At 55.7% G+C, this 23,430-nt stretch overlaps 3 protein-coding genes across 12 annotated transcripts; all 3 read right to left on the reverse strand.

Moving 5' to 3' along the window:
* Positions 1-118: 118 nt before the first annotated feature.
* On the reverse strand, positions 119-12,098 carry B4GALT2 (beta-1,4-galactosyltransferase 2). 5 transcript variants are annotated; one of them, XM_034963336.3, is made up of 8 exons: positions 11,793-12,079; positions 10,690-11,173; positions 9,834-10,195; positions 9,383-9,618; positions 6,252-6,442; positions 5,907-6,029; positions 5,687-5,791; positions 119-989 (listed from the first exon to the last, which is right to left on the reverse strand). In XM_034963336.3, the coding sequence occupies exons 3-8, from the start codon at positions 10,141-10,143 to the stop codon at positions 839-841; spliced, it is 1,116 nt and encodes a 371-aa protein (XP_034819227.1). In that variant the 5' UTR covers positions 10,144-10,195; positions 10,690-11,173; positions 11,793-12,079; the 3' UTR covers positions 119-838. The 5 variants fall into 5 exon arrangements, with proteins under 5 accessions (XP_034819227.1, XP_034819224.1, XP_034819230.1 ...); XM_034963333.4 differs by lacking the exon at positions 10,690-11,173 and having other exon boundaries at positions 11,793-12,098; XM_034963339.3 differs by lacking the exon at positions 10,690-11,173 and having other exon boundaries at positions 9,834-10,190.
* Positions 12,099-13,011: 913 nt separating this feature from the next.
* ATP6V0B (ATPase H+ transporting V0 subunit b) lies at positions 13,012-16,497 on the reverse strand. Of its 3 annotated transcripts, XM_003812828.6 has the most exons (8): positions 16,213-16,497; positions 15,460-15,508; positions 15,135-15,218; positions 14,929-15,006; positions 14,649-14,718; positions 14,484-14,535; positions 14,092-14,282; positions 13,012-13,326 (listed from the first exon to the last, which is right to left on the reverse strand). In XM_003812828.6, exons 1-8 carry the CDS (start codon positions 16,277-16,279, stop codon positions 13,300-13,302), a joined length of 618 nt encoding a protein of 205 aa, XP_003812876.1. In that variant the 5' UTR covers positions 16,280-16,497; the 3' UTR covers positions 13,012-13,299. The 3 variants fall into 3 exon arrangements, with proteins under 3 accessions (XP_003812876.1, XP_008963569.1, XP_063464264.1); XM_008965321.6 differs by having other exon boundaries at positions 13,012-14,282; positions 16,213-16,417; XM_063608194.1 differs by lacking the exon at positions 15,460-15,508 and having other exon boundaries at positions 13,012-14,282; positions 16,213-16,367.
* Positions 16,498-17,950: 1,453 nt separating this feature from the next.
* DPH2 (diphthamide biosynthesis 2) lies at positions 17,951-21,825 on the reverse strand. Of its 4 annotated transcripts, XM_003812830.5 has the most exons (6): positions 20,997-21,823; positions 20,611-20,723; positions 20,130-20,353; positions 19,249-19,932; positions 18,985-19,161; positions 17,951-18,904 (listed from the first exon to the last, which is right to left on the reverse strand). In XM_003812830.5, the coding sequence occupies exons 1-6, from the start codon at positions 21,141-21,143 to the stop codon at positions 18,780-18,782; spliced, it is 1,470 nt and encodes a 489-aa protein (XP_003812878.1). In that variant the 5' UTR covers positions 21,144-21,823; the 3' UTR covers positions 17,951-18,779. The 4 variants fall into 4 exon arrangements, with proteins under 4 accessions (XP_003812878.1, XP_063464225.1, XP_063464224.1 ...); XM_063608155.1 differs by having other exon boundaries at positions 17,951-19,161; positions 21,049-21,825; XM_063608154.1 differs by having other exon boundaries at positions 17,951-19,161; positions 20,997-21,825.
* Positions 21,826-23,430: the final 1,605 nt, after the last annotated feature.

The following is a 23,430-nucleotide window of genomic DNA, read 5'->3' on the forward strand; positions in this document are numbered from 1 at the left end:
GGCCCGGGTCAGGTTTACTTATTGGGCCAGGTACCCCAAGTGCCCTTCCACCACAACACACTCAGGGTAACCACGTTCAGGGACCCGACCCCCACCCCCAAACAGACAAGGGAGCTGCTCCATTCACGTTTTTTACTAAAGCACCCACACAAGTTTCTGTGCAATGTACAAACACAAGCCGGCCCTGGGGCTCCTGCCTCCTCTCTTAGACAGGGAGGCGGGAACCAGATTTACTGATCCAAGCCCCACCTGCCTCCCATGCAAAGGCCAACCCCAAGATCCCAGGCAGCGACACAGCATCCCCTCTGGTCCCCTCCTGGGGCTGCTCCTCAGCAGGGGGCGCACCAAAGCTTGCCCCCTACAATGTTGAATGAAAAAGGTTTCCCCTCCCCTGGGAGCAAGGGGGTTCCCAAGAGCTGAGAATTCCCCCTGGAAGAGACACTGCCCCCTAGACATACCTCCCACCCTTCCAGGCCCTAGGGGACTCAAGGGGGGGAAACTGAGGCACAGAGAGGTGGAGTGACCTAGCCCAGGCCACTCTGCGAGGCAGTGCAGGGGCTGGCCCGACCCTGACAGTGACTGGGGCTGGGCTAGGGGGAGGGGGTCGGGAAGGAGGGTTGACTCCAAAGAGGGCCACACTTGAAGAGCCTGCCCAGGCAGGAGGCCCCCCAAAGTGGGTTCTGAAACTTCCAGGTGTAGCTAGGGGGCCTAGTGAAGACCCTTGGAAAACAGAGCCCAGTCTCAGTCCTGGAGGTCCTCCACAGAGCAGCTGCCAGCCAGGCTGTGGTCAGTCCTCTGGCAGGCAGTCTTCGGCACCGAGAGCCTCTGTCCATTAGTGTCAGCCCCGAGGGGGCCACGATGGGGGCCGCCCAATGTCCACTGTGATATTGGTGAAGAGTGGTTGCCGAGACACCTCCAAGACCTGGTACCGCACTGACCCAATGCCGTCCCGCTTCATGGTCAGCTTCGTGTTTTGAATCTTGGTAAACCTAGATAGGATGGAAATGGTCCACATCAGGGCTAACAACTGTAAACTAAAAATAAAATCCTACACCCCCCAACCAACTAAATGGACCCCCTTTTGGCCAAGGGGACCCCAGGGAACCTTAAAAACAGGGTTTCCAGCTATGATGGGAAGGGACGTCAAACATGCCATGTTATGCCCACGCCCTTTTGCAGCTTAGACACAACAAATGACCAACATTAACGTCAAAGCAGAGATCACAAGACTGACAGAATGCATTATTTGTGTCAATTAGATACCTAATTATAAATAGGATCTAAGGCCATGCCAGGCAAGGGTTAAGTCATGCACCTCTGCACTTAAAGAAGAGACTATGCTCTAACTGCTGCGAGGATTTTCTTTTTCTGTAGCAGCTAAACAAGTACAGGACTTGAGATAACCAATATTAAAACAATTTGTATAATGTGGTAATATAAATAATAGAAAAAAATTTGCAGCTCACCCACTGCCAGATGCTGACCCCTACACCCCTGTTCCACAAGCCATAATTATAGCTTTGGTGGGACAAGAGACTGATCTCAGTAACTTTCTCCTGATAAGACCATCGGCCATGGACTGGTTCTAGCCGGTTTACAGAGGCTGCACACTTGAGTGCTTTTGTTTTTTTGACGTATACGGCCTAACTGCGATACATTTAAATATTAAGTCTCCACCCCAAGGTGAACATGGATGGTATATAACATGCATGTTTGTTCAATATGCATATGTCAGGACTCCCTCCGTAAATATTCGTAGCTCCTCCGGTAACCTGTTGACCAATCCATTCAACTAAAATTCCTATCTCACTCCTCCCTCCCTCAAAGTGCCTGTTAAGGCTTTGGCTGGAGGCTCTGCTTCCTAGCCAGTGGGATGGCCAGCCTGCAGGTTGTAACCCTTTATAAAAGAGAAATAAAGTCTCCTTTTCAAATTTATTGATCTAGTGATTTTTTTTTTTTTTTTTTGAGACAGAGTACAATGGCACCACCTCGGCTCACTGCACCCTCCACTTCCCAGGTTCAAGCGATTCTCCTGCCTCAGCCTTCTGAGTAGCTGGGATTACAGATGCCTGCCACTGCGCCAGCTGATTTTTGTATTTTTAGTAGAGATGGGGTTTCACCATGTTGGTCAGGCTGGTCTCGAACTCCTAACCTCAGGTGATCCACCCGCCTTGACCACCCAAAGTGCTGGGATTATAGGTGTGAGCCACCTCATCCAGCTGATCTAGTGATTTTTAAGTTAACACCACCAAACCCAATATGGGATCTCTGGGGCCTAGGCTTAAGCCATCCTGGCTCCTTCCAGGGTTGATTTGGCAGGAGCCCTTCTGCTCCTGCATTGGCCCTCAAAACAGAGATGTCAACTGCTCCAGTCAGAAAACAGACGTCTGACACCCTCACAAATCTCTCAGCTCAGACCTTTTTTTTTTTTTTTTTTTTTTTTTTTTTTTGAGACAGAGTCTTGCTCTGTTGCCTAGGCTGGAATACAGTGGCGCGATCTCGGCTCACTGCAACCTCTGCCTCCTGGGTTCAAGCGATTCTCCTGCCTTAGCCTCCTGAGTAGCTGAGACTACAGGTGCACACCACCATGTCCGGCTTTTTGTTTTGGTTTTTTGAGACGCTCTCTTTTTTGAGAGTCATGCTCTGTTGCCCAGGATGGAGTACAGTAGTGCAATCTCAGCTCACTGCAACCTCTGCCTCCTGGGTTCAAGAGGTTGCCTCCCAACCTCCTGCCTCAGCCTCCCGAGTAGGTGGGATTACAGGCGCCCACCACCACACCCAGCTAATTTTTTTGGTATTTTTAGTAGAGATGGGGTTCACCATTTTGGCCAGGCTGGTCTCGAACTACTGACCTCAGGTGATCTGCCCACATTGGCCTCCCAAAGTGCAGGAATTACAGGCATGAGCCACCGTGCCCCGTCTTTTTTTTTTTTTTTTGTATTTTTGGTAGAGACAAGGTTTCACTATGTCGGCCAGGCTGGTCTCGAGCTCCTGACCTCAAGTGATCTGCCTGCCTCAGTCTTCCAAAGTGCTGGGATTACAGACGTGAGCTACGGTGTGAGGTCAGCTCAGACCTTTCTAAGCCAGGCATCCCACAGGCACCTCAAGCGCAATCAGATGCATCATTTTTACTCCCCAAGCCTGTGCCATTTTCTCTGTTCCTCGTTCTTTAGTGACTCTCTTGCCAGCTATTTATTGAGCACCACCATGTGCCAGGCTGTGCTCTAAGCACCAAGGCTACCGCCATGGCCATGACAGGTGGGGTCCTTCATCTCAGGGCAAGTTGGCTTCTCTAGGGGAGGCAGGTAACAGAGAAAACATCGGAGTGCTAAGAGAGACAAGAGGGCATATGTGACACTGAGCTAAGGGCAGGGGCAAAGCACTCCAGGTAGAGGTCAGAGCACATGGTGACCCTAAATTGGGAATAAGATTTTGCACAGCTGAGTGGCTAAACCTGAATGGGGCACGTGGAAAAGCAGAATATTAGCTTGGAGGTTCAAGTACACCGTGCAAGGGCAGGGCTCTAAGTCAGAGCGAGCAGCTCATGTTTTCATTCTCACAGAATGAAATGTGTAAAGGCTCTGAGAAATGTTTAACCCAGTGTGGGGGCCGAGCCATAAACAGGGAAACCAGTTGGAGGCCACTGCAGTAGTCCAGGCAGGATCCTAGAGGTTGGACTAAGGTAAAGGTAGTAAAGGGGGAAAGCAAATGGACTCAAATATGTTTTAGGGGTGGCAGTGATATTACTCGCTGATGGGTTTGGATATGTAGGGTGAGGAAAAGAAGAATCCAGAACTCCCGGATTTTAGGCAACAGCAACTAGGTAGAGAGAGTTCACAGAGTTTGTGAACTCTGTGAATCTGGTATCAGGCTGGCTGGGAGAAGGGCCTAAAGGGTGTGTGAAATGTAAACAAGGGCTTCCTGGGCTTCCTGACACTGCTCTGTGACTTGTGCTAAACTTTCTGGGGGTGGGAGACCCAGAGTAGTCATACCCAATCCATGAATCCAACATTCACAGAGTTCTTTAAACCAGAAACTTCTTGCTATCTTGCCACGTCTACAACCAAGCCAGACATGTGTAATTGATGCTGGCACTCAGGCAGGCTACTCCTGAAACAGGACCAAGGCTCCTGGCGTGTACTGTGGAGCTCCACTCCTCCCCAGATGCCCTGAAGCCCCTCTCCTCTTGGTCTCTTACCTGTTTCCTGCTGACCATAGTTTTCATCAGAACCACTTTTTCATCAGCTCCCTGTGCCTCCCCAGTGCCTCATGCTTCTCCCAGGCACCAACCCCACACCAGGGCTACAAACCACCTCCCCCACTCCTACCCCCTGTGTTCAGAGTAGAAAAACCCTCCTGCTCAAGCTGGGGACACAGCACCTCCATCCCCAGGCCCTGTACCACCATGCTCCCTCGGACTCCATGGATTCCTTCAGGCCGGGCTGACTTTCTCTCCTGCCCCACCCAGCGGCTATGCCAGGCTTTCGCCTTCCTGAAGCTCAAACAGTGTGCCTTCTAAACACAAACCCCACCCCGCCTCTCCCTTCTTCAGGTTCTTCCATGACTCCCCAGTCCTCTTGGACAAAAGTTAACCTCCCATCAGGTATTCAAGACCCCTGACATGTACATGGTGAAAGGGCAACAGAAGAAAAACCCCTAACATCCAGACGTGACTTTCCCCCACCCCACTGTCACTATCAGCCTTCAGAGATCTTAAAACCAAATAGTTTCAGACTCTCGGTATGTATCATACACGTTCACATTCCAGAATCTTCCAGATATGATTCTCCTTATCCAGGCTGGCTTCCTCTATTAGCCTGGGGAATGTAGCACTGTGCCCAAGGTAGGTGTGAGGCAAATATTTGTTAAATGAGTAACTATTTCAAACTCCAGGTTACCATCACCTCCTCCAGGAAGCCTTCCATCACCAGTCCTTCTTCTGCCAAGACAACACCTTGCCTTGATGACCTTGTGCTGTAACTGCCTTTTTCCATGACTATCTCCCTGCCTAGAATGAACTTCGTAAGGGAAAGCACGGATTGGGTGTGACTACTCTGGGTCTCCCACCCCCAGAAAGTTTAGCACAAGTCAGAGCAGTGTCAGGAAGCCCAGGAAGCCCTTGTTTACATTTCACACACCCTTTAGGCCCTTCTCCCAGCCAGCCTGATACCAAATGTTGCTACCTCCTAAGAGATACACCCACCTCCTTCAATTTCAGAGGGGTGGGCACTGTCTTTCCACACCCCCTTCCCACACTGCTCAGGTCCCCTTTGTCGGGTCCACAGGAGCTGTGCCCAGCACCCACTAGCTCGTGTCCTATCTGCCCCGGCAGGGGTTCCACAGGTGCACAAGTGAGGTCTTCGAGGGCACCAATAGGAATGCAATCTACTCAATGACTATTTAGGCCCTGACATTAAATTCTGGTCACCTCTAGGAATCAGGCCAGATAAGAGATATTGGGCTGAGGCTGGGCTGGGGGTTGGGGGACAACGATCAGGGGTGCCAGCAGTCCTGAGGGGCCTTGGATCACATCAGGGAATCAGTGGCACTGGGAGTCACCTTTTTGGAGTCAAGGATGCTTGGAGGTCCCCCACTGGGGGGTCAGGGATTGGGCCACTTGGGGTCAAGAGTTGGGGATATTGGGAAGTTGCCTCTGGGGAGTAAGGGGTGAGGGTGCTGGGGTCACCTCTGAGGGTTAGGTTCATTATGCTTGTCGCGGTCGTGCTTGATCATGCGGTAGCGGCCGATTCGGATGTCTGGGCGTGAGATCTTCATCCCAGTCAGGGAGATCCTGAGGATGGGGACGGACAGACTGGAACAGGCCCCAGGAAGGGCAAAGAACCCCACCCAGTCTGCACCTCACCCCCCCACCCACCCAGCCTATTCCCCACCGCGTGCTTACTCACCGGTTGAAGATGTCATCATCCTCGCCACCCCAGCCCCAGTACTCGTTGGGGAAGCCATTGATTTTCAGAAACTGAGCCTTACTCAGGCCTGACACACCTCCAAAGTAGCCAGCATAGGGCAGCCTGTGGCATGGGAAGGCAGGTGTCAGTAAGGGTCCCAAGGGGACTCCAGGGGAAGGACCAGAGACCAGGTCAGGGGGAATGTCCAATGGGGTCCAGGGAGGATCCAGCCTCGCCAGTGGGGTCTGGGCCGCAGCCAGGAGCAAGCGGGGCCCGGGGGCTGGAAGTGGGCCTGCGTCTGGTGGGGGCAGGAGGGCTGGGTCCAGCTGAGAAGAGAGCCCTCACCGGAAGCCAAACTTGTCCATGGCAATGGCAAAGTGGCGGGGTTGGTCACCGCAGCGGTATAGGTTGCGGTCATCCATGGGGACCAGGTCCACATCGCTGAAGATGAAGCAGTCATAGGCGGCATCCTCCTTCAGCGCCTCTAGGAAGCCCACGTTGAGCAGCTTGGCCCGGTTGAAGGTGTCATCACCATGCTGGGTAGGGGGAGGAGCAGGTCAACCCTGGGCCTGTGACCAACAAGCACCTGCCCTTTTGCCACTCTCCAGAGCAGTCTCTGGGGATCTACCAGCCCCCTCGCTGCATGGCTCCTCCAGGCTCTCAGGATCTAGTCCAGCTTCTCAACCGGGATCTGGCCTACAAAGGCCTTTCATATGTGGCTCCAGCCTCCTCTCTGGCCACTGCCCTCAGGTCCCAAGGCCCAGCCACACAACATCCCTCAGCAGCCCCAGAATATGCCAGACTCTTCCTTGCCTCCAGGCCTTGGGGTTAGCAGTACCTGTGCTTGTCACACTCAGGGCTGGAGCGGCTCCCCTGACCACACTTCCCCACCCCAGTACGCTTATTCCTTCCTTCCCATGGGCTTCCTTTATGCCAATACCCATTGACAACATCAGCTGGAGTTCTCATCTCATTCACTCATTCAAACATGCCCTGTGGCGCTCTCTCCTTTGTGCTAGTGGGGATTCTGGAGATGGCCAGCCCTGGTCCCCTCCCTGCTGTGTATAGAGTCATGCAGTGAGACAAACAACGAATGCCCCAAATGACCAGTGTGTAAGATGCAGGAGCCTCAGGCTCCCTGGAGCTGCATCCGGCTGCCTGGGCAGCCTCTGAGACCAGGACAGGTCTGGGCTAGATTCACTTGTCTCTCCAACAAAATGACAAGCAGAGGGTCTATAGGCAGTCACAGCCCAGCAAGCCTGGGGTCCCCTGAGAATTGGGGCTGCAGGGGTCCTGGCCATGCAGGCCTAAGCACCAGACTTTGGACTAGGACTAGCAGGGAGCATTCGGTGGGAGGCGCTGACCCCTGAGCCCCTGCCCCAACCTGCAGTCTCCAGGCTAGAACCAGAAAGGTTCCTGGAGAGGGGATCGGTAAGTGGCCTTTCTGGAATGAGCGGAGAGAAAGGCCCTCTTCTCCACCAGCAAAGCCACTGCCGGAAGAGGTGGGAGCTGCTCCCCTCAGGAACCCTGACCTGCCCAGCCCTGCCAGCTCTCTTCTCTCCCTCTCCTGCACCTCCTCTTCCCCCAGCCCTTGGAGAGACCATCGCTTTCCTCCCAGCTCATCAGCACTCCTTCTGACCTCTCACCAGCCAGGAGCCCTGTGTCTCTCCCACATGGCTCATAAACATGCTCAATCCTCTCCCAACTGAAAAAACAAACCTCCCTCCAGCCACCACCCTACCTTTTGCCTTCCCTTCTCAGCAGGGATTTTTTTTTAAAGAGTTGTCTCTAATTGGTTATTTCCATTTCGTCAAATCCGATTCCTTCTTCAACCCACTGCAATCTGCTTCCGCCCCCACCATGCCCCTGAAATGGCTCTCGCTGGGCCCACCTTGTTGCTAAATCCACTGGACGAGTCTTGGTCCACATCCCTCCTCACACCCCCACAGTGCCCATGCAGCTGCCATGTCTCCTTCCTGACACTGACTGCCGGGTTTCCGGGATCCCACACTCCCCTGGGTCTCCTCCAGCCCTTCTGGCCAAGCCTCTCGGCCTCTGTAGCGGCCTCTTTCTCCCTCCATCCCTGAAGTGCTGGCTTCCTCCTCTCATGCCCCTTGCTCCCTGGCAGGTCAGACGTTGTTGGTTTTAGGGACCAGATTGTCTTCATCCTGGTGCTCCCAGATCCCTCTCTCCACTGCAGACCTCCCTTCTGGGTCCAAACTCATTTGTCTAACTGCCTGCTAAACATGTACTTCCCACAGGCGCTCAAACTCATCACACGCAAGAAAGGATTCAGAGTCACACTCCCCCAGAGCTGGGCCAGCTCCTGTGTCCCCATCTCACTCAGACACAGCCATCCCCACAGCCAACAGCCAAGGCGGAAACCCTTGCGCTGTCCTGACGTCGCTCTTTTCTCACTCTCCACTACTTGCGTAACAACCCCACTTCTTCCCCGCGACTCCCGCCCCACACATCCGCATGGTCACCGCCTCTTTCCTGGGCATCGTCCTCTCTTCCAAACGGGCCACCCTGTCTCTAATCTCCCCTCTCCATCCATGCTCCATATGCAACCAGAGTGACCTTTCTACAAAGCAAACACGCAAGTCACTCTCTCCTTACAACCTCACATGGTGCCCTGCCACTTTTGCGCTGGACTTACTGCCAGCATGCCTCCCAAGACATTTCTCAGTTTGACTTCCAACTCCTCCAGCCTCATCTTTGCTACCCAGTCCACATGCTAGACACCACACCTCAGCCAATAGTTCGTGAACACGAGACCAGTTATCTTGCTGGCCCTGCATCCTCCAGGTCCCTCTGCCTAGAATGCTGGCTTCTCCAGCCCCTGATGCCTGCTCATCCTTCAAGACCCATCTCAGCAACTGCTTCCCAACCCCAGGGCTGGACTGGGGCCCTCTGTGCTCCCACGGCCCCCTGCTCCACCTCCACTTGTGTCCCATCATATGGGAGGGACCCATGTCCAAGTCTAGGAGGTCTCTGTGGTCGGCGGGGGCGGGGGGGCCTGCATCAGAGGTCCCTTCTGGGACCTAGTGGCCAGCCCTAGCCAGGTCCACCAAAGGCCTTAAGATGCTGAGCTGAGTGCCCTGGCCTCAGCTGTGGCTGGCACCTACCCCAAAGGGTTCTGCAGGCTTCATCCTTCTTTCAGGGTCTAACTCCCTCTCCTCAGGGCCCTCAACATCTCCTCCTACAGCATACCCAAGGCCTGCACCACCATGGGGTGAGGCCTGCCAAGGGTAGAGAGTGGGGCTCAACCCCTTCTGAGACCATGCACACACCTGCCAGTTTGCATGCCAACATTCGCATGCACACACTGTGCGCACACATTCCTGTGCACACTGACAAACACCGACTACCCACGCCCAGGTCCATCCACATATCCACACGGGCAGACAAGGACCCACAAACGCCCCCAACCCACATATATACACCAACAGGCACATGGACCCCCGCATGGGCACCTGGTTGATGACATAGACGCCGTAACGCAGCCGCTGCCGCCTCAAGATGGGGTGTAGATAGTGGAGCCAGTAGCGCAGGTGGTGTTCCCGGTGTCTAAAGGGGATGATGACCGCCACCGTCTGGGCTGGGGTGCAGTCGGGCGGTGTGTATCGGCCGCCCATGAGCACGCCTGGGTTCTCCCTCTGCACCCGCTCCAGGGGCATGGGTGAGGTGAACTCGATCAGCAGTCTGCCCACTGCAGACAGGACAGTGTCAGGAATCAGGGCATTGGCCAGAATCCACAGATACCAGCCCCAACCCTCAGCCTGGGGGTGGGCTAGGGAACCCCAAGAATAGCCCTCTTACAACAGACCTGGACCCCTGGCACACCCCTGGGTCCAGATGCCATTTCTCTAGTCAAACCAATAAAACCCTGTTTCCCCACAGGCAGGCCCTACCCCCCAGGCTCACCAAGACCAGGTGGCGAGTCAGGACAGGGTGGCAGCATGGGAGCCGTGGGACCGGGCAGGGCACTGGGGACCTCAGGGAGCCCGGAGCTAGAGGCGGTGGCGTTGGGCCGGGAGCAGTTGCTGCTGCTGCTGCTGCTGGCAGCTGGGTGGAGGGCATGGGCAGGGCCTCGGGCACTGAAGCGGCTGAAGAAGGCCAGGTGCTGGGCGTAGACGTCAAAGTAGAGGATGACGGCCACGAGGAAGTGCAGCAGGCAGAGAAGAAGCACAGCCTTGCAGACGCGCTCCAGCGTCCCCCCCAGCAGTCTGCTCATCCCGCAGGTGGCCACTGGCCCGCCCAGTGGGCCCGGGCATCCGGCTGCTGGCCTGAGCAGGGTGGGAGGGAAACAGATCCAGCAGGTCAGGGCAGGACAGGCAAGGCTGCCCACCTACCTCCCACTCAGCTGCTCACACTCATGGGCCACACCTCACACTGACCTGCTCATACCCTTTCACGCTCACAGACTCAAGGACTTACCTCCAAACAGACACCCAGGCACAGTTCCCGGCAACTCAGTACTCACATCCTCAAGCACACCCCACTACTAAGCCACATACATTTACCTTCCTCCACTTCACTGACAAACACACTCAGGCACTCACCCTTATTGCACAACTCTACACACACACTCACACATTCCCAGGAACACAGACACGTGAACTCTAACCACACTGGTTTGTACCTAAGCATGGAGACATGTTTACCTATAGACCCCCACGTGCCCCTGTGCCCCTGAGAACAGACACCTCACATGGCAGCATCCTTAACCCAGAACTCATGGCTTGGGGAAGAGGGAAGAGACGGAATACTGTGCACCTACCATGCAGGAGCACTTTATACTCATGACTTCATTTAGTCCTTCCAGGAGCCATGGTGGGAAGTGGTTTGGTCATCAGATCCCAGCGACAAGCAGGCCAGGCCAACTGGGACCAGGCTGGGAAGTTGCCCTCAGCATCCGGGGGGCCCAAATACAGACTGGATGTTTACAGAATCCCTTCCCACTGGAGCAAAACGTCAAAATACGGGGCAAGGCAGGGGACACCCCTCACTTAAGACCTCAAAGCCAGGCCCTTGGGACTGGGACCAAGACTCTGGGTCCTGCCCAGCACAGCTGGTTCTGATTCCCGGAACGGGATGCTTGGGCCTGGAGATGGGCACAGCACTGGGCATGGCAGGAAGGGGGTCTTGCCTGGGCGATGGCTCCAGCTGTGGTTCCAAGAGAGCGGCAGCCACTTCTGGCAGTGCTTCAGGGAGCAGGGTGAGTCTCACAGGCACACAGAATCACAGGGACACCCTGGTCCCAGCTGGTCACCCACACTCAGACACACAGAGAACTACAGTCACAGACACACCCCGGGTGACAGTAACACACTAAGTCCCACACTCACAAACAAAGCCACTGCTCCTGGACTTCCACAGCCATACATCCAGGCTCCCAGGCAGCTCACACCCAGACCCACGTGCAGACATTCCCACCCTCCCTCCGGCGCAGGGGTTCTGGGTCAGGCTGGCGGCCAGGCTGAGGGGTGCGTTTGGGCGGGGCTGGCAGGCTGAACACGTGGCACCCGCGGACGGGCAGGCCGCACAGACCGGGTGGGTGTGGAGCCTGGGGGCAGGGGGAGTGGGTGGAGGGCAGCGGATGAGGCAAAGGCCAAGGGGAAACGTGTATGGAACGCCTCCCCGCGCCACGAGGCCGGGGCGAGCGAGGACAATGAGGGAGGCCGGCTGGACGCGGGCGGAGAAGCCCAGGAGGGGCGCCGGAGTGGGGGCGGGGTGGGGGCAGCCAGGCCGGGGTCTGGCCGCCGGCGCCTCTCTCACCGGCTCCTGGGTTGGGATCTCGGGGCCGCGCTCGGGGTGCCCCTCGCGGGGCTGGGTCTGGAATCTCGGGGCCCTGGGTGGGGGCCGCGCGCGCCCTCCTCTCACCCGGCGCTCGGGGCTCAGCAGGGGACGCCGCTCCGGCTTGGGCAGGGCTCCCGGCTCCGGCGGCTGCGGACGGTTCCGTCCCCCATGGCCCGGCCCCGCCGCCTCCCGCCGCCCGGTCAGCAGCCACCGCGGCCCCCGGGTCGCCTCCCGCCGCCGCCGCCGCCGCCGCCGCCGCCGCGGGCCATGGAGCCGAGCCGCCCCGGGGGGCAGGGCGGGGCCGGGCGGCCGGGCAGACCCACGGACCGGCGGACCCACGGACCACAGCGCCGCCGCCTCCCTCCCGCGCTACGGCGCCTCGGAGGGGCAGGCCCGGCCCGCGCGCCCGCGCGCGCGCCCCCGCGGCCCCCGCCTCCAGCACGCCCGCACCCGCCGCGCGCCGCTGCGAGCCCGCCCTGCCGGCGGCCGAACCCAGGCACCCAGGAGGCACGGACCTGGGAGCGCGGGAGAAAATGGGTCAGGCTCGTCCAAAGGGTGGGCTTAGAGGTCGGACCGGCGAGCGGGTGCAGACCGTGGAGTCCCTTAGCGGGGAGTGGGGATTGGATTGGAGCGCGAACTCCCCAGGAAGGGGACCTGGAGGTTGGGCGGACTCAGGCTGCGGGGCTAGGGATTTGTCAACTCTTTAATTGGACCAAGATTCAAGGTCGGCCAGCAGAGAGGGGGCAGGACCCTTAAAGGCGTGGGCTGGAGGTGGCTGGGGCTTCTGGGGTAACAGGAAACAGGGTCAGGGAAGGAGAAAACGAGATTGGATGGGGTGGGAGGAGCTGCCCTGGGCCCTGGGAACAAGGATCAGAGTAGAGGTTTCTGGGAGGGGCTGCTGCTGGTAGGACAGGACCATCACTGGAGGCAGAGACCACTGCCTAGGCTCCAGGCCTCACAAGGACGGAGATGATGGTGCCCGAATGTACAACCAGATAAGTAGATGCTGTCAGACAATTCGGGCATGGTGGTCAGTCAGAGCCCTGAGCAAACGGGCCTAGAAGGACTACAGGCACAAACACACCCAGGGGCCCCTATCTGCACACTCCCTCATCCCCAAACAAGTCTGTTTGGGGGTTAGAGTCCACCCAGCACCCGTGCCTCCCCACCTAGGAGCAAGCTCTGTGCAGATCAGAAGTGTGCAGTCAGAAAGCTGACAAGGGATTGGCATGAGGCTGAGGCGTACAGGCCTCTTTACCCTTCCTCTGTGAACGGTGACGCAAGAGGGCAACAGAAGCTGCACTGACCCAGACAAATACCAAGTTTATTTCACAAACACTAGGAAGATGGGTTGAGGGTGGAGGTGGGGGACACAGGTGCGCAGCTGCACAGAGTCAGCAGCAGCAGCCTGCTCCCCGCACTGAGGACTCGGCCTGGACTGCAGTGCCTCCAAATCAACACGCAGCAAGAGGTGAGTGCAGGGAGGGCCCTGAACACCAAGCCTCTGAAAGGCTAAGGGACACAGCTCCAGCTGTCCCAGGAAAACCAGCAATAAATAAAAGTGAGGCACGGCCCCACCCACACATATCATCTAGTCACCCATCTTCACTCTGGAGGTCTGCAAAAAAAGAACAGGAGAAATCAGGCAGGGATAGAGGAATAGGTAAGGCAGTGACAAATGATAGAAGATGACATCTAGCACATGGTTGGATGGACAGACCACAAGAGATATATGACTAACTAGGATGGACACACTGTGACAGACAAGGCAGACAGGGACAGACAACCACAGAGTTACGCTGTGGGACAGACGGAGAGAAGTGGGATATGGATAAAGCTAGTCACTAAGAATCAACTCAGTCAAGCACCCACAGTCACACTCAGACCCTCAGGCTGATCCTTAGTCACAAATTCACACACTGTCAGACAGACTAGACACACACAATTTAGACAATGGTGTCCTACTGACAGGCATGTGAGAGAGAGATACACATAGCTCCGAGAGACAGTCAAACACACCATGACAGACTGATACAGACAGACAAAATTCCATTCTAGTCTAGATCACAAATACCGACTGGAGACATGAAAAGCATGGCAGATAAAATGAGAGAACAGAAAGAGGGAGAGACTAAGTGCTATACAGATACAACACATTAGAAAGGGGGGAAAAAGAACAGGGCTGTTGTCAGTGACACCAAATCAGAGACAAAAATAGAGAGCCCCTGTAGGAGAAAACCAGAAGATGGAAATGAGGAGGTGGAAGCTGTTTGGGGGAATCTATAGTTATAGGTAGAGAAGGAGAGCACTTCAGCTTCTCCAGAAGGAGGGTAAGGCTAGGTTGGGGACAAGGACACAGAGGCTTCCCAAGGGGATTCATCACCTGAAGAATTGCGACGATGACCCCAAAGAGGCCAATGGCGCTGCCAAAGATCTCCACGATGAGAATCTTTACAAAGAGGCTGGGGTTCTGAGCATCGGCCAGGGCAGCCCCACTGCCCACGATGCCCACGCAGACTCCACAGAAGAGGTTAGACAGGCCTACGGTGAGGCCAGCCCCAAACATGGAGTAGCCTGGGAGGATAGAGAGGGGTGCAGTGAGGCTAAGCCAGGAATGGGGGAGATATGGGCTAATGGGGCCAATCACCATCCCCACTCTGCAAAGCAGAAAAAGTAGGTGAGAGAATATCAAAATGATGGCCCAAGCTGGGATGGGGGAGAGTGGAAGCAGGCATGAAGTCCCAGCATTTTGCATTCATACGCCCATCCACCCACCTGCATGGTAGTTCCGATGGCCGATGGCCTTGGGGTCTGTGGCACTGAAAGGCTGAGGGAAGTAGAAAAGTAATCAGAAACCATCCTGATGCACCCCATCCAATCTCTAAGGAATGTGTAGAACACACTGGAATGGATTCCCGCCACCACCCTGGCCTTCCATACCTCAGCCATGTTGCTAATGACAATTGCCATGATGATGCCGTAGATGGCCACAGCCTCACAGAAGATGATGCTGGTAGTGGTAGAGATTAGGGGTAAGGAGTGCAAAGGAGAAAGAAATGAGAAAGAAACCGTCCTTCCTGCCCAGTAAGTCCCCAGCAATCTTTCCCCTATAACATCCCATCCCACAAGGTGGCTTGTCAGAAACAGTATGTCAGATCAAACACACAGGCAGCGCCAACACAGCTGGTTCTGACAAAAGTCCAAGGACCCTGACACTTACCTGACCAGGTTCTTGGTCTTGATCCTGGGGGCCTTCACTCCTCCACCAATGATGGAGGAGCCGGTAATATAGATACCCCTGGTGGAAGGATAAAAAACTGATGAGCAGAACCCAAGCTGTCACTGCCCTCAGCATGCCTAAGACCCCAGTGACACCACCTGCCATGACTCAGCCCCTGCCCCCAGTCCCACCACCCCAATACTCACCAGGCTGCCCCAACCACAGACAGAGAGATAGCTAGGCCAATGCCCAGGTTGGACCACATGAAGGGCGAAGTCTCCGTCAGGAACCTGTTGTGGAGGCAGAGAAGAAAGCAGTTCAGCTCTAGCAGGGAAGCGGAGCACAAAATCTTAACCCCTCAAACCCCCTTCAACCCCACCACCAGTTCTGCAGGCAACAACTGACCGCGTATTTCCCAAAGGTCCATGTCCCAGGCAGGCAGTGGTGTGGGGGAGGGACTCAGACCAGAGAAAAGAGGAGAGGCTGCAGGGAAGAAGCTTCAAGGGGAATCCTCCCCCTGCCCTCCCTTACCATGCCACATCAAAGCGGAAGCCCAAATCAAAAATGGTGTAGCAGACTCCTGCAGCAGTGAGGGGAAAAAAAGGGGGTTACGGGCTGCTCGGTAGAGAGAAGTTCTTCAACCTAAAGTAGCTGCCGAGCTGAAGGGCCACCTCCCTGAAGGGGCGTCCTCAGGCTGCCCCCAGGTGACAGTACAGCTGTGTAGACAGATTCCTTTGCTTAGGCCTCCATTTTCTGCCATTCCCTCGCTAAAACCACCTCCCAGACCAAGCACCTGCGCAGGCAGGGTCGCCACCCGCAAGCCCGAATCCGAGGCGGGACCGAGGGAGCAAGCGCTCCAGCCAGGCCCCGCCAGATCCCGCCGGCCCAGTCCGTTCCGCTGTTTACCCAACAAGCTGTGGGTGGGGGAGGGCAAAGCGACTGGGGAAAGAGGAACCGGAGCAGCCGGCTTGTGACCGAGCGGGCCGGTCAGGAGCAAGAAAGGGGGGACAGCAGTGAGACGTGGGAGCGAGGGGAGACAGCGATAGTGGCAGGACGGGGGAGTGCTGCCCTCGCGGCCCCTACCCGCCCGCACCCCTCCTCAAGCAGCTGGAAATCCGGGTCTCCTTTGTCGGAGTCAAAGGCCCTCGCAGGCGCAAGTCCCCAGAGCCTCGGGTGCAGAGCGCGCGGGGGGGCCAGTATTCCCCGCAGGCCACTTCCCCGCCGAGTTCCGACCCGGCCAGCTCGGCCGCGATGCTGCTCCCGCCCGCCAGGACCCGGCCTCACCCACGGCCAGCGCGCAGGCCCAGAAGGCCACGAAGACCCCGGAGTAGAGCAGTGCTAGCCCCGTCATGGCGGCGACCGCGGCGGGGGTCGGAACGGCAGGGCCGGAGCTACAAACTCGTCCCAGCGTCCGCCGTCCGCCCCGCAGTCTGTCCGCCCGCCCCGCAGCGTCACCTGACTCGCCCACGTGATGCGCCGGCACCACGTGACCCCACGCCGGTTCCCCGCGCAGCGCCGCCGCCCGTCTAGAACAAGGCGACGCTGGAACCGCAGGCGCTGGGGATTGTGGTAGTTGCAGTCACGTGTCTCGGCGGAGGCTTGGGCGCCCTCCTCTCTAGGAACTTCGACATCTGGCCGGTCCTTCTCGAGTCTCTCCACCTAGCCCTGCCAGCCCTGTTTTATTCCCGAGCCTGCTCGCGGGCCCCTAAGGCGTCCTCTCTGGCAGCCGTGCGTCCTAGCCTGTGGCGGGTGGCGCCGCGCGTGCCCTCTGCCTCACCTTGCTCACGGCGTCTCTCCGCCCCAGTGCGCCTGTTGGCGCTCGCTCCGCTGCCTGGCTAACACCTGCTGTCCTCCGAAATCGTCCTTCCGGCAAGCCTTCCCTAACCCAGTGGCAGGGAAGCGCGTTTGCTGGGCTCCCGCGATGTCCTGGTGATGCTTATTAAGCTTCAGTAAGATGTCACTACCCTGTCGAAATGCCCTGATGGCTCCCATTTCATTCAGGAGAAAAGCCAAAGTTCTCACAATAGCCTGCTAGGCTCCCCACGCCCCTCAGCTGACTTCACCTTCTAATATTCCCCCACTAACTCCCTCCTCTGGCTGCACTGCCCTCCTTGCTATTTCTTTGAACGTGCCAACCATACCGCGACCTCACTGCCCTTGCACTTGCGCTCTCTGCTTCTCCTAACTATACATGCGGCTCATCCTGTAACTTCCTTTCAGTTTTTGCTCACCTTCTTGAAAAGGCCTTCTCTGACCATTCTGTTTAATATTCCACCCCCCTTAAACGCTCCTCTGCTTCCCAGCTTTACATTTCTCACGGTACTTACTGATCACCATTTGGCATACTAAGTATTTTATTTGTCCAGCTCCCCTGGAAGAGTGGAAGCACCATGGCTTTTGTGTCGCTCACTGCTGTATTTCCAGTACCTGGCACAGAGTGTGTCCTCAGTACATATTTGTAGAACACATGATTGATGCCCACTTTGTCTGGGTTACCTTGTTAGCTTACAGCTCTGCCTCCACCATTAGACTAGGCATTCCCTGAGGGCAGGGACCACATCTCCTTTGTTCACCTTCAATACCCTCGACAATGCCACTGTGACCAGATTCTCAACAAATGTGGGGAAGAAGAGGCGAGTCTTTTCATTTCACCCCTCTCCACCTTTAGAGCCCAGCAAACCCACTTGCTTGAAGCATCCGCCATGTTGGTTCATGTTTAAGCCCAAAGGTCTTTTTCACTCCATTTCTCCTGACAATTATTTTTTCCTCCAAAAGATCCAGCATAGGTGTTATGCCCTCTGGGAAGCCTCCTCTTAGTCCTTGTCAGGTATCTCCTGTGGGATCCAGCTGTCCCTGGGGCTTCCCTCCTCCCAGATAAAGCTGTTTCACTGTGTGCTGACTGCATATTTAACTCTCTTTCCAGGTACACTGGAAAGGAATCTGGTTAAATACAGTTAACATCTACATCCCAGGACCAGTGCAGGACCTGCAGTATTTCATGAATTAAAAAGAAACACAAAGAGAAAAGGTATCTGGTTTATTTAGGTTGCTGTGATCTCCTTGAGAAATGAGTCAGTATAGACCAACGCTGTCCAACAAACAGAACTTTCTGCCGTGATGGCATATCCTGTAGCTGCACCGTCCCCTCATGTGGCTGTCTGAACACTTGAATGACTAATGTGACTGAGAAACTGAGCTTTTAATCTTAATTAACGTAAATTTAAGTTTAGCCACATGTATTTAGTGGCTACTGTACTGGACAGTGCAGGTCTAGCTAGACCAGTGGTTCTCAATTGAGGGCAATTTTCCCCCACAGATAACATTTGCCAAGGTCTGGAGATATTTTTGGTTGTCACAACTGGGGGAGTGCTTCTGATGTCTAGTGGGCAGAGGCCAGGGATGCTGCTAAGCACCCTACCATACACCATACAGGCCCCACAACAAAGAATTATCTGGCCCCAAATGTCAAGTATGAGTTTGAGAAACCCTGGTCTAGACTGTCTAGCACCTGCCTTTTGACAAGGACAGACCCTCAACTGCAGACTGGGAACTGGGATTGGCCAAAGGTCCTGGGCTGCCCTCAGGAAGACAGATGGGTCCAGAGGCCTCAGGGAAGTCCCTAAGCCCTTTATTCCATCAGCCAAACAACACGCATTACTGGGCATGTGCTGAGCTTGTGCCAGTGCCAGGACAGGACAGAGATGGATCCTATCCTGTGAAGGGCTGCCTGCTCTCCCTCCTTCCAGGGTCCTTCAAGGATCTTGGCAGGGGGATGGGAGGTTGGTGCAGGGAGCACTAAAGGTCCTAGCAGCCATTCATAAGTCCATCTATGTCTCCAGCCCCACATGGTATCAGCCGCTTCCCTCATCCTCATAGGCGATGGCAATCCCTCGTCTTCCACTCACAGCTTCTGTCACTGGCGTCTGACCCAGGCGGGGCTCCAGCCCTTGCCAGCTCCGGGAACTAAGGAATGAGGCTGTAGAGGGAGGGGGCTCAGTCTGAGTGCGCTGCATCTGGAGAAAAAGCTCAGCTGGGAGTGGAGACTTGTACATTTACCTGCAGGACTGTTCTCAGCCAGCTCCAGCTGGGGCCGTGGGGTCAGAGCCAAGCTTCCATGATCATTTGATGACTTCCAGGCAGGTGGGGGTCGGAGATCTCCAGTAATGAGTGACACGTCTGGGGTTTCCCACAGCTCTGACTCAGGTGGTGGGAGAGGCACGTGGAAGGGAGAGCCTGAAAGGGAGGAGGAAAGAAAATCCATACTCACCCCCTGACTCCGTGCCCCAGGTTTCCAGCTTAGGCAATGCCCCCACTACTCACCAGGCAATAAGTCCGCATAATGTGTGAGGTGGGGAGCCAGGCCTGGAGGTGGCCAGGCAGGGTTGCAGGCAGCTTCCAGCTCACATGGTGCTAGTATAGGCTGGAAGAAGCTACCAGAAAGCTGGGGGGCTAGAGCACCCAGAGGACAGGCTAATAGCACAAAGACATCCACCTCAGGGAAGTTGGCAAGCTTGGCAGGGGTGGGCCGCCCCAGGGCCAACACATAGCTACGCTTGCCAGCAGCCTGAGTCAGGTTCCGCAAGTGGGCCAGTGCCTCACGGTGTTGGGCTACACCCAGTGTGCCTGCCAGCAGCCCTACCACGCGGGCATCTCTGGCCCTCTCTACCAGATATCGTCTTCGTGCCCTTAGCCGTCCAGCCCGGGCACCCTCATCCTGAGTCTTCCCTGTATCTGGACAGCAGGAGGAGAAGGGTTGACCTGGTGCCCACCCCAAGAGCAGCCGACTCAGGTCTGGGTCAAGGTCCGGGTCAGGGCTGGCCTTAGAGCCCCCTACATAGAAGGCACCATACTCTTCTAGACGCCTCCCTGGGGCAAGGGGGAAGCGGCGCCCAAAACGCTCTAGGGGCATAGGCTCTGGACTCAGGGAACCCACTGGTAGGGGAAAAGCTGGGCTGGAGACTAGCAGGTCCAGGTACCGCGGGCGCAGGAGAGTAGCCAAAGCCTCTGGAAGAGAAGGAGGTAGTGTTGAGGTTGGAGCCTGGCAAAGCAGGAGCTCCCTCATCCCCAGGAGACTAAATATGACCCAGTAGGCTGGGGCCAAGCCCATATCAAGAGTTCCATGGATGGTATATGGAAATGGGGAAATTAAGGCATAAAGCAGTTGGCTCACCCTTTGTGCATACACAGGCAAAACCCCTTACCCAGGGCATGGGCACAGGCCGGCTCACTCAGCAGCACCACAGGCGCTTTGGGGTCTGGGTTCTGGGCCTCAAAGGCCTTGACACAGAGCTCCAAGGCCACAGAACGTTGACGAAGCACGAAGGCAACGGGCAGTGGGCGGGCTGGAGGGCTTAAGCAGGCAGGGCCAAAATGTATGAGAGCCTGAGCTCCAGCTTGCTCAGCACCCAGCACATCCACGCAGCAGCTGCAGGGAAGATAGCATCAGAGAAATGGGTTCTCTTCTGGAGGCGAGTTGCTGTCATCACTGGGAAATGTGGTCAGTGAATAAAATGGTTTCATTAAAGGAAGACAGTGTCAATGAAAGGAGCTAGCATCAGGAGGGGAGTCATTACCATTATCATCAAGGAGAAACACCACCATTGAAGGCAATCACTGTCATAGACGTAAAACCCCATGAGTCCCGGATCCCCAGGCCTGGCCCACCTAAGGCCAAGTTCACACCTGCCGTAGGCTGTGTCACCCAGAATGAACATCTTTGACCCTGTCGTCTCCTCCAGTCGTGCAGCCACAGCCACAGCATCTCCCAATAGCTGGTCAGGGAACTGCAAGGCAACCTATAAGCATAAACCATGGAGTCAGGGACAGCCTCTCTCCCATTGAGGGCTTCTTTAAAGCAATCTTCCAGGAGCTCCCACTCAACCTTCAAAGCCCCTGGTCCCAGAGGGGCACTCTGCCCCACGTAGTAGGTGGAAGGGAGGGATGGTCAACGCGCTGCGGACAGACTGATTCCCCCACCCTCTCGCCCTCACAAAATCCCCCAAGATCCGGATCCTCTGGGCGACCTATCCCGACAGAGGCGAGCCACCCTTCCCTAAGTCTGTCCTCACTCGTTCACACCCCAGGTCGCGGACAAATCCAGCGACTCGCTCCAGCTCGTACACTCCGTCCAGGTCCGGAAGAGGAGTGAGCAGTCCTGGCACCCCGGCCTCTCGCTGCAGCGCCGCCTCGGCAGGGCTGCTAAACATCGACTCCATGAGGCACAGCTTGGGTGGTGGGATGCAGCGGGGACCTCCCTGGGACAGCTTCGGGGCCTGAGTCCTCCAGAGCAGCCCTCAGGGGGTCAAAATCGCCTTGTGGGGGTAGGGGGAATCACAGTCGGCCTTCAGCCGGTGGGTATCCCCTTCAGCCACCCTAACTACTGTTTCTCCGCTACACGTGGGACTACCGGGGAGGTTACTTCCGGGTTTTAGAGGCGTGGCTGATAGCGATTTTGCCAATCCTAAGTCAGCACAGCTCCCGCCCTCCAATCCCCGCCACCGCCCCGCACAGAGAACCAATGTTCAGCCTGAGTCCCAGGCCAGCCGGAAGTACATCGAGGAAGGCGCGGAGCCTTGTGGGCATTGTAGTTCCCCTGGCCTCCTCTCGGGCGCTGGGAGTCCGGTTCAGCCGACCCGCGGCCATCAGGAACACCGACTTCACTGTTAAGCATTTCACGTGCACTCTATCCTCTGGGCAGTATCATTGCATAATTCTTTCATTCATTCATTTTTTTTTTTTTTTTGACAAGGTCTCGCTATGTTGCTTGGACTGGAGTGCAGTGGCGCGATCTCCACAACCTTCACCTCCTGGACTGAAGCCATCCTGCCACCTCTGCCTCTTGAGTAGTTGGGGCTACAGGCGCACCACCACATCCAGCTAATTTTTGTATTTTTTGTAGAGACAGGTTTTTGCCACGTTGCTCAGACTGGTCACAAACTCCTGAACTCAAGCAATCCACTCATCTCGGCCTCCCAAAATGCTGAGAGTACAGACGTGAGCCACCGTGCCCGGCTACACTGCATAATTTTAAACTTGGTGCCGACCGGCTCGGGTTTGAATATTGTGCTTGGTCACTTGCTACTGAGTATCTTAGGAATGTCCCTATGCCCATTTCCTTATCTGAAGAATGGGGAGTTGTGACAATAGTACCTCTTAATAAGATTGTTGTTGTGAGGGTCAAATTAATTTATATACAAAACTTTACAAAGTAGTTCTTTGGATATCACATGCAGTGAAAGCATTTGCTATTTAATCAGCCAAATACTGAGCACTTACTGTACATTAGGCACTTCATTTTTAGTGTTTACAGTCTTTGGAGTAAGAATTATCCCGAGTGGTACCAAGGACATGACTGGCACATCCTCAAGTCACAGGAGATGCTCTGCACAGCTCCAGCCATCCTCAAATACTGCTGCTTCCCAGCAATACCCCCAGTGCATACCACATAGACCTCTACCCTCCAGCCCCTCACATCCCCTCCACCCCCAATGTTTACTTATATGCAAACACCCCCACATGCAACATCACTTGAAATGCCCTCCTTACATACCTCTGTCAGATACGGAAACTGAGGTTCAAAGAGACTACTTGTGTAATAAGACACTAATTCCGTGGCACAACCAGCATCAAACCCGGATCTATTGAACAGGGAAGGAGTGGGATGAATGTGGGAGTAACGAGTTCCCCATCACCCACAAGGAGATTGAAAGCTCAAGGGTAAAAGTGGGGAGAACTCATTCTGCTCTTCAGATCTTAGTGAGGAGAAGCCTGGGGTACCTGAGAGGCAGCCTAGGTGAAACTATAGCTGAGGAGACAGAAAGGGAGGCAACACTGCTAAGGGAGAAAAGCAAGAATAGGTCAGGAGCTGTCCCTGGTGCTGATTGATCCCTGACCATCCTGTGCTGGAGGTCCTGTGTAAGCGGGGAGCAGCGGACATACGGACAACCTTAGATCCTACTTTCCTCTTTTCTCCTCTGCGGCTGAGATATCTTCTCTCCCTCACCTCCCTGCCACCCACCCACCCCCAATACACACACACTCAGCCCCTTTCTATAGCCCTCCTCAACCATATGCAAGTTCGATGTTGTATAACTCCACACCAGAAACCCCTCCCGGAAGTCAAAACTCCACTCCATTTCTTCCTTCCTAAACGGACCCAGCCCTACCCCACTTGCAGCCCAAAGTCTCAAGTCCTCTACCTAGAAAGCCTACTATTCCTGTCAAAAACTTTCTCCATGCAGCCTTCCCTCACTTCCTACCATTCTCCATGGTAGCTATGGACTAGATCAACCTTTGTTCAGGGCAGAACGATGCAGGACAGAGCTAGGGGCCTAATATTCAGCGGTGTTGATTAAATGTATGCATACATGCATGTTGGGATTAATTTAATGGGGATGGGGGGGTTGATGACACTACTGCAACCACCCCGCCCCAAGGACAATGACAGTATTCTGAAGGGCTCCAGCCTAGGTGGCTTGGCTACAGTAGTATCTCTTCCAACCT

This window comes from Pan paniscus, chromosome 1, assembly GCF_029289425.2.
Source record: "Pan paniscus chromosome 1, NHGRI_mPanPan1-v2.0_pri, whole genome shotgun sequence".
In the NCBI taxonomy this organism is placed as follows: Eukaryota; Metazoa; Chordata; class Mammalia; order Primates; family Hominidae; genus Pan; species Pan paniscus.